The 15,501-nt window shown below is 36.9% G+C and overlaps 1 protein-coding gene across 13 annotated transcripts in view; it reads left to right on the forward strand.

Annotated features, from left to right (window-relative positions):
* The window catches only part of DMD (dystrophin), a 1,045,484-nt gene that overhangs the window by 314,235 nt on the left and 715,748 nt on the right, over window positions 1–15,501 (forward strand). For 11 of the 13 annotated variants that reach the window (XM_068179791.1, XM_068179794.1, XM_068179795.1 and 8 more), the window contains 2 exons: window positions 2,150–2,328; window positions 3,270–3,392. In XM_068179791.1, the coding sequence (XP_068035892.1) occupies window positions 2,150–2,328; window positions 3,270–3,392 (302 nt within the window). Of the gene's footprint in view, window positions 1–2,149; window positions 2,329–3,269; window positions 3,393–7,401; window positions 7,489–15,501 lie in introns of those variants that run through there. The other 2 variants (XM_068179798.1, XM_068179805.1) reach the window with 2 other exon arrangements.

Here is a 15,501-nt window from a genome sequence, read left to right on the forward strand (position 1 = left end):
TAACAGGACATTTTGAAAAGGAGAATAATGAGCAAACAATAGAAAAATCACAGCTGGCACTGACCATCCACTGTGTACTCTTCCCTGTAGGAAGGCATGGATATTCATGTAAACATCAATTACTAGTGGACACTAAATACAACAAAATGGTGTTAGAATATTCAAGAGAAGACAAGATGCTTGTAGTAAAATACATAAAATATGGAAGTGGGAATGTTAGAGGGAATGTGCAATTTTTCCAGCTAATGCTAAGTACAACTAACCCTTCAGCTGCCTCTCATGAAGTACCAAGCAAAGATATGGAGATGGGTCAGAAAGCCAAACCAAAATTATTCATAGAATATATTTTCTTAATTTCCAGATATATGTGAAGATTTTAATGCAAGGTGCTTATGGTAGTCTCTTATTTTACAGTTTGTTCTTCTGTAGTATGTTTTAATATTCCTTGTTATAAGTTTGTAATGGTTCAGTCTCTGTACCCCATTTGGCTTCCTTAATGGTTCAGTCCTGAGTTGTTTACCACAGTTTTCCCTGCCAAAATGTATGTCAATCCACATGTCAATCCACCTGTACACCTCCCTTGTTCCCTGGTTTCACCCCTGTTTGTCAAAGATAGCACACTCCTTTGGTTCTGGAGAGTTCTCTGTCCCTCATCCCTTCCTCAGGGCAGAATTGGATTGTAGGGTTTGCTCCCTCCCCATGTTGGCTGCTATTGGGGAGCCCTTACCCTGCACCCCTCCCCTAATGTGCTCTAATTGGTCAAAGGTTGTGTTCTCCCCGTGTTCCCCCCATCCCTGTAAAAGTAACCCCTTCAGGTTCAGATTTGGTTCACTTGCTCTGCCCCAACTTCAATATTAAACGTTTGGAAGGACACGTGTCCTTCCCTTATTCCTCTGCCTCGGTTTCCTCGTGCCCCGTGCCTCTGCTGTGCCACCCACGCTGCAGAAATCACTGCCACCCACGACAGTCTGGGCAGAGACTCGAGGGTGGCCACGCACATGTCTGCCCTGCGGCCACAAGCGGGACAGCGAGCCGGCCAACCTCCATCCCGTGGCTGCCGACAGCCATGCGCATGTGCCTTCCCACATTCTGGGCAGGGAGAATGAGATGCCACATTGTAGAATCATTGATTTATTTTATTTTTTCTGTGAACTCAAATCTTAGCTAAGACTGGATTGATCTAAGACAGTAAAAATTCATAGTTCTTGGCTTTCTCCCAGTGCTCATGTTAAAACATTTATGGAATTAATGATAAATGTCTTGTACAAGTGTCCTTTTACATCTTGATTCGCTAGACGGAGTGTAGGAAGTAAGCGGCAATGGCAAATAACAAAGTAACTATTTCAAAGAGCTGCACATGCCTTACAATTTTACAAATTGTTATTGACTTGAATATTTGAGTCAGGGAAAATGCTTTTCCTGCTGTTGTATAACATGGCTAAGTGCAAAAGCTGAAACAGTCTTTGTGTTCATTCAAAGTTTCTTGTACTGACTGATAAAGACTAGAGAGATTTTACAGGTTTTTTTTTTTTTCTTAAGAGTTTTTGTATTATGTATTTTAATGTCTGTGAATACCATGTTACTTTGATGTTCCACAGATTTCATGAAGAATGCAAGACTAAGCAGAATATAAAAGCTATGTAGCTTTATTGTATTTTGACTTCAATAATTGGTTTTTATGAACCCATTCACAAGAAAAACTGGTAATTATTTTTAACCCCTACGTCACTGTTGCTTTCAGTGGCTAAATGATGTGGGGAGAATGTAAAAGGCATGACTTGGAAAATGAGGTTGTCCTTACTTTTTTATAATTGCAGTATTTATACAGCACAAGCAAATACACTTTTTCCTATGTCTAGTCCTGCATAATGTGGATCACGGTGTTAAATTGCATTTTGACACAAGAAATATAGATGGAAAATTCATGCTGGATGAGGTAACATTACCTGTATAAACTTTGGCACCTTCTCATTGATATGCAAGTTTATTCTGCAATTTTTGGAACTGATGGTAAGGTTCTAATTAGTCCCTAGAGTATTCATGCAGACAATAGATTGCTCATTAGCTTATCAACTTTCCATTAAACTAATTGGCTATTTCTCATGTCAAATGTAGAAACTGAAATGACACATGTTAATTTGCCTTCCAGATGTTGCAACTGCCTATCCAGATAAAAAGTCCATCTTAATGTATGTGACTTCGCTCTTTCAAGCCCTGCCCCAGCAAGTCACCATGGAAGCTATCAGGGAGGTGGAGATGTTGCCACGGCACACAAGGATCACTAGAGAAGAGCACGTAGAAGTACACGAACAGCATTTTTCACAAGAAGTGAGTTTTACTTTTCTGCTTCCATCTTGCTGTTCTAAAGTTGTTGTTTCCCTGCCTACCCCATGAGTTTGATGTTAAATGGCCAGTGGAAGGCAAAATCCCCATATGCATAATGGACAAAGTCTCATCAACAAGCAAGTCAGATATACTTCTCTGCATGTACTTTCACACTGGTTTTCATCTCACACCAGACTGTTTTAAAAATTACTATTCAGCAAGTGCTTTGTACTTCAGTTTTACAGCATTATGCATTTTGATGGTGGCAGGACACCTCAAGGAAAAACAAATTTGAGGAGGCTTACTTTTAAAAGGTAGAAACATCTTTAACTTTTTAGAGAATAACTGTTGATATTTCTCTGTAGTCATATACGTTGTTAATTTTTTAGCATTTTATTTACAATTACTTGAATTTTAAAATAATCTCTTCTCAGTTTACTGTTGTCCTCTCAAAAAACTCATGTAATAATTGGAATTAATTTATGATCGCAATGTCAGTTTTGTTTTTACTGAAACCATCAGACAGCCTCTCCTAAAGTGTTTAGTGTATTTTAGGCCTAGTTTACGTGTCTGAATTTAATCTGTATGTTGAGTATGGGATGCACACTCTTTTAGAGTACGAAGCAGATAGGTATTGGCTCTGTTTATTCAGGATGTGACAAAAGATCACTTGCTTTTTTGAGCCTTCTCTTGTAAATTATAAAGAAGGTCCACTTTACATTGGTATTCAGCTGGTGTTGAGTCCTGACAGTTTGTTGCTTTTGTTTGTTGTTAGACAGATTAAATGAGAGGTTTCCTTAATACCATCCCTTTTTGCCTGCTGAATACCAACACTGACCTTGAAAAATGGTCTTCTGCTTCTTTTTCTTCAGTTGCTCCTAAAATCAATATTTGCCTCTACAATCCCTGCTCCTACCCATATGTACATTCTAATTTATTCGTAGATCACAGTCAGTGTACCCCAGGGACCTTCGCCTTCTCCTAAACCGCGCTTCAAAAGTTACGCATATGCACAAGCTGTGTATGTCACATCCCCTGACCAAAAAAGGAGGCAGGTTCCTCCACAGGTCTGTCACTATTGTAATTTTTTGAGAGAGTTCTTTTGTTATGCTTGTGCTTGGAGTGAAAGAGCTCATGCATTTTGCTTCTACCGGATCTTAATGACCTGCTTTTTCCAGGACTTTTTTCCATCAAGTGTTTACTTTTTCCTATGTATTTCTGCATGGCTGGCAATAGCTGTTGTGCTGATTGTAGCATTCAAGCACTGCTGTTTCAGAATCATAAATTTCTTTCTTTGTTCAGTCACTTTTTAAAATAGTACATACATTGCCTTAAAAAGTACTAGAAGAACAAATCTAACATAAGCCAATTTGGCCTCTATTATATTACAGCTTCAGGTTTAGTTATAGAATAAAAAGAGCCATTGGCTTTCTTTTTCTAACCCTTCTTATTAAAGAAAACAGTAAGTGATGGCATTTCTCAGAAAGTTACTGTGGTTGGAAAAAAAGTTGAAACAAACATTAAATTTAACCCTGTATTATTAAATTACAACAGTTGTAATTTTCATCACAAATGGCATCTTGCTGGTACTGAGCTTAAGGGAATATATTTGATTTTTTACTTGTTTTATTTTTTGCCTTTAAATAGCTGAGGTGGTTTAATAAAACTTCTTTCAAGTAATCCTTATAATGAGAATTTCAGTAGTTGAATTTTTATAACTTTTGACAAGTATGAGACCCAAAGGTCACATTGTGTACTGCAATGTGATTTCCTTTCATTACTTCAGGGAGAAAAGATCTGTGTGTATATGGTGCTACAGTCTGAGTTTGCCTATGGGTACTTAATTCTGTCAAACATGTAAAAATCTATTGCAAAATTATACTTCTATTCAACACTGTATTCAAATCTACTGTTCAAGTGACAGGTATTTTATTGAATAATGACTTCCTTTAAATACTCCAGGAAAGAAACCCTGTGCACACAAGCATGAGCCCTGCCTACATTATTCTAACATCAAATATGTTGCAGTGATGAGTCACACAGGTTTGAAACAAGATGTTTAAAGTGATCATAATTGTTTTGTTCTTCTTAGAAACTATACAGATATTTTAGAGCAATGAAAAGTTATTATACCGGATAGATTTTTTGTCTTCAGATACTTTTATTCTGATCAGTTGCAAGTTTTTTCAGCACCGCCACCATCAAAAGTAACGTATAAACTGAAAGAAATTAAATCATTTCTACACAAAGTGTGGTTGCTGAAATTTACTAAGATATAATTTGGTTATTCAGTCCTCATCTTGCATTCCAGTTTTTAGATCTCTTCTTCTTGAATTTGGAAGCTTCATCTACCACACTTTCGTGCAAGAATTTATACAATGTATTATAATTCTACCAATATGGCAGGAGCTGAAGACCTAACCAGAATCTGAGCCAAATTGTGCTACAGCCAGAACAGATATTAACAAATGGAAAGCATTCACTTAAGATTCCTTTGGGAAAACGACCAGGCAAATTCTCATTATAATCAAGATAAACTTGATTTACAAAGAATGGTAATTAATATCCCAAATTGATCCATGACATTCTTAGTCAGTGTTATGTTTTTGCCTTCAGCTATGTATTTCTTAAAGAAGAGCTGTTGCTACCTATTAAAGCAAGTTTATAATTCTGGTTAAATAGTGGTTCATAATCTTTTTTCTCTGATACATGGGGCTAGTATAACTTAATTCCATCTGTTTAAACTAAATAAAATAAATATTATTTCCTTTTCATTCCTTAGTAGCCTTTCAATTTTCTGCCAGCTATGTTATGATTTTTGGATACCATTATAAATAATGCAACTGCCTTAAGCTTTTCAGTAAAATCTACTTCTTTAGGGAACTGCAATAAAGTAATCAGGAGAAATTCAACTTTATTTTTCTCTTGGATTTTGTAAAGTTTAAGAAGGTGACTCTAATTTCCATTTAGCTATCAAAGAAAAGTTTATTAGATTTAGTTGACTGTTGCCTGCCAATTTCCATGGTATTTTTGGTGCTGTCATAGAGAAGCAATTTTCACAAAGTATTTTGGTCTTCTGTTGAAGTCATGGAATCATTCTTCTTTTCTCAATCTCTGCAAAATTTCAGCTTATAGGACGTGAATGTTATAATTTCCCCAAAACAGTCATAATAAAATAAGACCTCTTTCAAAGATTTTGATCATGATTCTTCAAATTTGACCAAGTATCACTTTAGATACATGGCATACATTTGCTTCATATGTCAGTTGTCAGAAACTGTAAGATATGAATTGCGATTCTCTGAGCTCCATATCGGTGAGAAGGAATAACATTTCTTTTCGCACCATCATTTGTCAAAGTTCTTTCTCTTCTATCCTTTACCCTTGTCTATTATTTTATGTCATATTTTGCTTCATTTCACTTTCCTCATCTTCACTCTTCCTAGTTGCTTAGTTGCTTCACAACCTGTGTGCCTTCAAATTCACCCTTTCTTTCTGAATTTTTACTCTGTCACTCAGGAGGGTACTTGCAAGACCTACTATTTCCATTGTGCAAATTATGGCCAGACCAGTTTTGCTTTTTTTAACTGTGACATTTCTCAAATTCAAGGACAATCATTGCTCTGCAAACATGTTCACTCAGTGCCTTCTTGCTCAGTCAGTGCTTCACCACTTCTGGTTGAACCAGTAAAACCTTTTCAAATGCCAGAGTAACATGAATAGCAGTTTTTCTGTTAAAATTCAAGAAAAGTTTTCCTCCTTTCCTTGTTTTCTTAGACAGTGTTCATAAAATCATGAAGATCTTGGGACAGTAATCTCCTTCTCAAATCTGAATCTTTGAATTTCCTAAATGAACACTAAAAAAGGTCCAACAGAAAATATTTATGTTGACAGTTTTTAGATGGCAGTTAGTGCTTGGCAATTACAGAATGCTTGCCTGGATTTGCAGGTCTGTATTTTGTCTTGTATGTGTTCTTTGTAATAAGGCTACACTTACAAATATCCAGCTTAATGTACAAATAAAAGGATCCTCAAGTAATTTTCTAAGACATTTCTAAATCTTTATTTAAAACTACTCATAGTCTTCTTTTTATATTTATGAAAGCACTGAAGTTTGTGTTATTGATTTATCTCATTGAGTAACTGACCAAGGAGAATGCTGTGTTTACTTTCCATTTTGCTTTATCAGAGCAGTTCCTAGTATTGATTCCAGGCAAAAGTCCTATCTCATTGCTTTCATTTTTACTTGCTCTACAGGTCTTTTAATTTCCTTGGGGGTGGTGACTCTACCACTTCACTAGGCAGACTGTTCCAGTGCTTGAAAACTCTTACAGTGACAAAATTTTTCCCCATGTCCAATCTGAACCTCTCCTGGCACAACTTGAAGCCATTTCCTCCTCTTCAATCACTTGTTATGTGGGACAAGAGGCCAACCTCCACCTCACTACAAACTCTCTTCAAATTGTAGAAAGCAATAAAGTCCCCAAGTTTTTCCCCAAGCCTCCTTTTCTCCAGGCCAAACATCCCCAGCTCCCTCAGCTGCTCCTCATCAGACCTGTGCTCCAGACCCTTCCCCAGCTCCGTTCCCCTTCTCTGGACTCACTCCAGCCCCTCAATGCCTTTCTTGTAGTGAGAGGCCCAAAACTGGCACAGGATTTGAGGTGTGGCCTCACCAGTGCCAAGCACAGGGGACAATCCCTGCCCTGGTCCTGCTGCCACACTACTGCTGATCCAGGCCAGGTGCCATTGGCCTCCCTGGCCCCCTGGGCACACCTGGCTCATGTCCAGCTGCTGTTGACCAGCACCACCAGCTCCTTTTCTTCTGGGAAGATTTCCAGCCACTCTGTCCCAAGCCTCAAGACTTTTCCTGGGGCTGTTATGAACCAGATGCAGAACTTGGCACTTTGCCCTGTTAAACCTCACGCAATTGGCCCATCAATCAGCCTGTCCAGCTCCCTCTGCAGGGACTTCCACCCTCCAGCAGATCAATATGCCAACCCAACTCGGTGTCTCCTGCAAACCAAGTGAGGGCAACCTCTATTCCTATTGAAAAAAACAGTGCTGAAAATATAAGCATTGAAAAAAATGGGGATGATCAAAATCTGTGAGTATTTTGAGACTGGTACTTCTATAAATAAGCTTCTGACAGGTCCTGTCAGAAAGGTAAGTCTGAGAGAGTGGCTGCCTTAAGTTATCTATCCAATATCAAGCCCATTGATCTCTATGATTGTTGATTTTTGTTCTTTTGGCAGGAGTTATGCTTTCTTCATTCCACATTGTATGAAATACAATACAGTTTGTGTGCAGAATTACTGCTTAACCTTTAAACTGACAAGCTTCGGTATATTTGAATTGAAATAATTTGAGATGAAGCAGTGATAAATAGGAACAGTATTTGCTGGCACATAATGATGTGATTTGGGTCTTAGGAATTAGGGGCTTCACCTCAGGCTTCAACCTTGTCATTATTAGTTTGTGAGAAATTCCTAACCATCCAGTCATTACTTGTGTTTTACAAAAGTATTATAATGCAGTTTGCTTGCTTTCTGCATTTTTTAATGTGAATTTTACCCAGTTTCTGTATGGCATTTTGTCAGTAAGTTCTTAACTATAATAATTAACTTGAAAAGCCACTAAAAGCTCCTTATAAAATTAATTTGAGTTTATTCTCACAACACAGAACCCTTCTGGCAGTCTTGCCCTTGAGAATGGTGGTTTTCTAGACCCTTAATTTGCTGCATTCTTGGTCTTCTGCCAACAATTTAACTTGTTTAAAACTGCTGTGAGACCTCCTTTCTGGGACTCTTCAGGGTTTCTCTGTGCCACAGAATTTAGTGGTACAGAATCACAGGATTGCTTTATTGCTCTCCTTTGTACTAAGCCAGATATCTCTTTTACTTAGAAGCTGTGATCTAAATACTGTCCTGTTTACCTTATTGTAAAGTCCTCTTCTGGAGAGGCATCAGAAGACAGTTAAATACAGCCAAAAAGAAGTTTAGTTAAAACTTTTTGGCAGTATTTCTAATGTAAGATACTTATCTCAGAAAATATCCCATTGTGTCAGCATTGGGGGGATTTATGGCATAATTTAAAGCAGAATTCAGTAAACTTCAGAAATACTGAATTATCTGCACATTTAGTCATTAGATCATGATGGATATAATTTGGGCAATGAGTATAATGATAGTCCCAGGTGTTAGCCTAGGTATTCTCATTTAAATAGAAGCTTTCAGAAAGCTAGGAACTGTTTCTGTAGACCTAAGTAAAATCCCTAGGGTTTAGGCTTGGCATAATAAAATAGAAAAAATTTTCATCAGAGGTCAGAGCAAGGAAAAGCAGAGATGGAAAAATCAAGCTAAGTGCAAGTCTTCTGGATTTCTTAGGGAGCTCTCCTGGATGCCATGTGTTCAAGGAACAGTTTGAAAAATGATGAAGTAGACACTTTCAATTGTTTTTATATATGTTTTATATTTTCTGTAACAGTCTGGAAAATAGATGGCTTCTTGTCAGAGCCTGGAGGTCTGTCAAGATGACAGTTGTTTCCTGTCACTGCTTTGTGCGTAGCCACCAGCAGCAGTTCTAACTCATTTTGTGTATGTGGGTTGTTTGGTTGTTTGTTGTTTTTGTGGGTTTTTTTTTTTTTGTTTGTTTGTTTGTTTAAATGTTTACTGTAGATTCTTTTTCAAGAGTTTTTGTTGTCACAAATGTTAGTGCTCTTATGGGTAAAGTGATAACTTGTAGTGGATCTAGTTTCCAATATATCAGAGCTTTAAGTCTACTTTATTTCGCACACTCATTCATTTGGTTTCCCCAGAGCTGAGCTCATGAGGTCTCAACTTCCCTGCCAGGGCAGAGAGGTTGCTGCTGGTCCAGCTGTCAGGTTGAGCTCTGCCACTGCTTTGTATTTAGAGATGCTGGACATCCCTGCCCAAAATTCTTAGGCATTACCTGCTTCTTATCTCCACACATCTGTCTGTTGACCAGCAACAGCAGAGAAGGAAATGCTATGAAGCTGCATCAGGGGAAGTTCAGAGTGGACAGAGGAAAAGGCTCTTCACTGAGAGAATGGTCAGTGAGTGGAACAGGCTCCCCAGTGAAGTGGTCATAGCACCAAGCCTGTAAGAGTTTAAGCAGAATCTGGGTGTTGCTCTTAGCCATATGATTTATGTTTATGTGAGGAGCTCTGCAGCAGTCAGAGGCCCTGCAAGGCCTCCCTGGTGGTTACCTGCCTAAGACAAGAAATGCGGAGTCATGATGAGTGCACCAAAGCAGCCCCTCTTCCGTCTTCGGTCCCTTGTTATCTCTCTGTAAGGCTATAGGGCGTATTCTCCTCAACCCTGGCCTTTGGACAATTTCCAACACCCCAGTAGCCTACTTAAACCCCCATCTCTGCTCCGTTCAGCGGAAGAGCTGTCACTGGAACCCTTTGCAGGACCCTGATAATAAAGACACCGCTGCGGAACTCCATACAGGCTTCTCCTCTCTCAATCCCTGCGTCTGCCGAGGCACCTTTGCGAGCACAGAGCTGGAATCACTAAGAGCTGAACTCACAGAGCTGAAATCACTCAATAATGCTCGCTAAGGTTGCTTGCGGCTGGGAGCTAGCCCGAGGGACCCAGAGAGGTTGTGCCTCATCCGCACAGCGCTATCCGGGGCACCTACGGCGGCAGCTGCCCGGGGGGCCAGATGGACCCCTGGGGCCCCAGGCCGCGATACAGCTCCTGTGAGGAGCAGGGAGATGGAACCAATCCATCCCAATTTGAGATATTCTATATTTCTCTGATCTACAGGATCTTTCTTCTAGTCAGCATCTTTTCCACCTTATTTCCAAATCCCATTCTCTTCCCTGACACAAATTCTTTTCAGGATGTTTCTTTTTGTCAGCAGGTGATCTTTGCATAGCCATGAGACCCCGGCTTTTCCAGTCTAAACAGTCTCTGGGCAAAAGCACAACTCATGGTGAGCCTCACCAGGAGTGCTTCTGTCTTCTGCCTCTTCAATAATGGCAGGATTTAGAGCATGCTAAACCATGTATAGACCATTTTTTAGCAAAACTTACAATCAGTCCCCGCTGCTTGTAGCTGGTAAGTGGCGAGAATCAGCCCAGGAGCTCAGAAGTGCAATTTCAGGCATTCAGCTGCCTCTGCTCTAAACATCTTTGCACAGTTATCTAATCCCTGTACAAGTTCCTGTTTGCATTCACTAGTGAAGGTGGGGGTTTTTCACCTCTAATGGGTAATGACAATTCTTTAGGTTGTCGTAAAAAGTGATTACTTCCTGACTTTCCCATCCCTTTTTAACTTTCACTTTTAATTGACCTTAAAAAACATATGAGAGAACCCTTTATTTTTTATGTAAGACTTTATCAACTATATTTTTTTTCCTTAAAATAGCTGTAAAGCTTATTTAACAATGGACATTTGAAATGTAACATGGAATTCCCCATGTGATCTGTTAGTCTATCCCTTACTGACTGATAAGAAAGGGTAACATGTTTTTCATAAAGTTAAAATTCCTAGATAAAATAGATCTGCTGTATATTCAGATTGAATCTAGTAACTGAATAAATTGATAATGTCATAATCATGAGTGTACCTATAACTGGTTGGAAATATTTAAGAAGAAAACCATTTACTAGTAAGTAAACTTGATTTGCATTAAAGTGGAAGTTTCTGTATTTTTTTTTCCTATTAGAAACCTGGAAATGTTATACCAGTCATTTCCTGATTACATTATTGGTGAATGTATTTTTGAACAGTACATACTTTCAAGAACACACTTTTACCTTGACAATTTTTTTTCTTACAGTTTATTTTTAGGTGTTTTAACTAGCTTCAGTGCTATTTTAAGGACTCTATATTTTTTTGAAAAGCTCACTTAACAAGAGTTTTTTTAATTTCAAATTTGAGTAGTGATACAACTGCTTCTTTTTAAAAAAAGTCTGTCTTAGAAGTCCTAACCTGTACTAAAAGTCTGGTCTTGCCAAATTTAAAACCTTGTTAATATGAGTGAAAGGATTCACTTAATTTCACTGAACTTTGCAGTTTCAAGTACTTTTGCCTCTCATTTTGTAAAGAGACCTTTTTTCTATGGTTGCTAGATAAATTAATGTTTAATGCCTACAATAAGATATAAAAGATGTATAAACTTTTAAAATGTTCTTTTAAGTAATTTTGTGCCACTGAGTGTCTTGAACATAAACTATATGTAAGATATGTTAAAGATGGATGTAGGTACAGCAAATAAGGACACATATTCATTTACTGTGAACATTTTATCATTTTTATATCCATAATATGTAAAATAGTAAATTAGTAAATTTTAATCCCCCTTCTGGCCTGTAGATTTTAGGCGACAGTGCAGAATTTCTTGTATCAGCAGTGGATTTGATGCAAAGAAAGGGCTAGATAAAACATAGGACATGATGTTAATGAAAATCCTTACTGGTAAACAGACTGGTGTTCATTTTCTCCTAATCTGAGGACTGAAATTGAAGTAACTTGAGGATTTGTACAATTTGAAGTACTTATACATCCCCATTTCAAACACTTAAGAAAGGCCTCTCACTTTATGCACACAAAAAAAGTGAATTTAGTCTGAGATTCAGAAAGCAAGCAATTAACTCGTTGCACTCTTTCATTACACCTATTAAAACCTCTGAAATTCAAAAAATAATTGATATAGAACACATGTATTTTGAAAATCTTCTCAAATCAACAGGCCAGTTTAGCACACAAATGCAATTTAAAGTATTTTTCTAGAGATTTAATTTCAGCATCATTACAAACAGCATTATTGTTAAAATTTTGCTCATCTCTTTATAGCATGTGAACTTCTCAATAGCATGATGAAGTCTTGCTCCATGATTTTAGATAATGTGACTTAAAACTTAGTTTATTAAGAATTTTTATTACTCATTCATTTATCTAGATTTGACATTAGTAAAATTAAAAAGAAATCAAAGATGAGATGGTCTGCTTAATCACTTGTGTGTCCCGTTGAGAATTATTACCAAGGTGAGAAAAAACCCCAAACCCCTAATCCAAAGAAACCCTGCAATACTGATGTAGCAGCAGCAGCACATTTTATTCCTGTGCTCAGGAATAGGAGAGAAAGTTTTGTTTAGAGCCTCCTTGCTCTCAGTGGCTTTGCTGGCTCTCATCAATGACAGAAGCTCCCTTGGCCTCAGCAGTTTCATCCTGTCTCTCTCTGACTTTCTGTGCAGTATGACAGGATACATTCTAACACACAGTGGCTTTCAGAGGATTACCTGCATTATGAATATGATGAAAACATTAAGGATTGTATTTTCCACTTCAAAATCATTGAGTTTTAATTACAATACTTTTAAATTTCCTGTCCTGTCTTATACTATCACATGGTTGAATTCTATACAGCTAAAATAAAACTGATGATGATTTTTAATTAATATAGCTTTAAAAAAATGTGTGCAGGATATGCATTGTGCCCTTAAAATGCCTGTGGCCAAGTGTAGCTGTCACTTGGTGGAAATACCTTTGTGTTTTACTCCAGTAGAAAGTGTTAAGACCTCTGTGGAGAAAACTTTGTGCCCCCATGTGCGTGTAATACTCTTCATTGTAAAATCTAAAATATTTTTGGTGTCTTACAAATGGTTCTATTGATTTTGAGAAGTGAAGGAACATTCCCATGCAGAGTCAATGAGACTTTCTGCTTCCAGAACATCCTTTTGCCCAAATCATTGCTCTGTGCGATAGTGGATAACCATTTTTCCTTTTGCCTGTTGTATTTAACAATACCATTAGAATTGTCTGTTTTCAGGGCCTGTAGGAAGTGCTGTGATTGTTTGTTAGTTCACATTTGTAGGCAGGGGGGTCTGCATGTTTACCTGCAGCAGTGACCTTTGGAAAGGCCGGATTGCTGATCGCTACTGATCATGAAAATCCTGATATCTTTCTTTCCTTCAGTGATTTTGATGCAATAGAAGCTGTGTCTTGTAATGCTTATGTAGAAAACTCTCCCTCCAGGAAACTGCAAAGTGTATTTTTTAGTTTTGCTCTGCACGTAAAGAATTTTAGGTCCAAGTATAGGAAAAGAAAATATTCATAGATTTTCCATGTTTATTTCCTACAGCAAAGGCATCTGTCTCTATTTGAAGTAGTATTAAAGAATTTTGCTTTATATTTTTCTAAGATTTATAATTATTTTAATTTGTATTATTAATACAGGTATGTTAGCCCGTGGTAATCAGTGAGCTAAGGGAAAAAGAGGAATAAATAATACCTTTTAAAAGAAAAATACATTTGGAGTGGAGAGTAACAAACAATTTTTTAGCTGTTCAATATTTATTTAAAAATTCCAGCCCTGAAAGAATGATAACACATAGCAAAAAAGAGAACTTCAAAAATATAAAAATTGTGTGGAACAACAATTGTACGGTGTTTGTACAGAAGACATTTGTTTTGTTAGAACTTAATTACTTTGTGTAGCAAAGAAATAGATATATTTTTATGTAATAAATAATTCTTAAAAATTTAAAAAGAAATTTTAGTTGTTTGATAGTGATAGCATTAGAGCAGAAATAGTAGTTTAAATAAACTGAGGATGACATAGTGAGGCATCAAACTTTATAAAACAGATGTATGTTTTAAAAGAGTACCAATTGGGATTTTCCCAAAAAATCAAAGTTATTACTTGAAAACAGTAGCAATCTCTCATGGAAGTAGTTATGAGAACTTTTGCAAGTAATTTGGAAAGTATTGGGAAAAAAAATATGTTTACCTCCTAAGCATGAATAAGGAAAGAATAAAGATCTGGTTTAAGTTAAAGCCTAACCCCCGTTAATATAGAAATATATGTGTGTTTAGAGGAAGTTGAAAACACAGAAAGTATAGACAGGTGAAAGTATGATATGCAAGTTCTCTGTTTGATGTTTATGTAGGCGGTCTTCCAGGTTTATATTTTTCTACCTTCTTTATTTCTGCTGTAATCTCTCCAGATTTCTCTTTGATATTTGCATCCTATCTAATATAACAGTATTTGCAGCTTTATATTGTTTGTATCAGCTTCTGAATTGCCAAGTCTTACATACTAAGGCTGATATTTCTTCATTCTGTAAGTAAAACATTTTCGTAACTTTCCTTTTGAGAGATCTTCTGTCTGGTAATTTGAAGTGGTTTTGGTGGACAGCATATATCAATTTCAGTTCTTTAATTTTTTTTTTTTTTTCAAAAATAAAACAAGTCTAATATTGATTTTTCTCTATCTTGTATTCTAATACATTGCTCCTGAAGTACCAGCAAAAGAATTTTTAAAATAATTCTATTGTCTGTCAAACAAAAAACATAAACCAGGAAAGGGAGAAGGAGGTGAGGAAGAAGAGGGGGAGAGATAAGTTCTAAAGATTGCTTTATAAAATAAAAAAAAACCCATCATGATTGTGTCAGGAGCATCATTTACAGAGAGAGCAACTTCAGATGCAAGTCAAAGACTATCAGTGAGATGAGGTGACTTCCTGACTTTGAATTTAATAGTACGACCAAATAATGAAGGTTCTACAGCATTTTGTCCATTCTGAAAGGTATTGGGGTTTGATAACAATAAATGACTATGTTTGCATGTTTTCTCAGTTAAATTTCATTTGCCAAATGAATTACAAAGTACAATTGCACAACACAGTATGTGTTGTATGTTACTCCAGCTCCTCAACGTCATTTTGTTCAGTATGATTGCCTTTATAAAAGTGTCCTCTAGTCTATTTATAATTGAGTATTCCCTTCCAGAATACGTTCACTTTCTGTTCAATATCTATAGTCTTAAAAATTACCTTCAGTGTTTCTCTGATCTCATTTACTTCTATTCACACTCTTAATCACAGTGCTCTTGTGTCTTCTCTACGTCACCAAGGAAATGCTTTCTCTGTTATGCCATGCCATCTTTTGCTATTTCTTGTTTTTTCATGGTTGTCCTATCTATTTTAAATTCAGTCTCAAAATCATTCTCTTCTGCAATGAGGGCTTAAACCAAGTCTTAACTCGTTCATCTTCAGCCTCCTAATTTTCTCAGTTTTAACTTCTCATTTCATTCTTTAGCCTTGATCCTGTTTTTTTCCCCTTTCTGTAAATATACATGATAACAACTGCAATTAATATCCTATTTAATACCTACAGCTTAGAACCATGCATTATATTTTAGTGA

This window comes from Anomalospiza imberbis, chromosome 2, assembly GCF_031753505.1.
Source record: "Anomalospiza imberbis isolate Cuckoo-Finch-1a 21T00152 chromosome 2, ASM3175350v1, whole genome shotgun sequence".
Lineage (NCBI taxonomy): Eukaryota > Metazoa > Chordata > Aves > Passeriformes > Viduidae > Anomalospiza > Anomalospiza imberbis.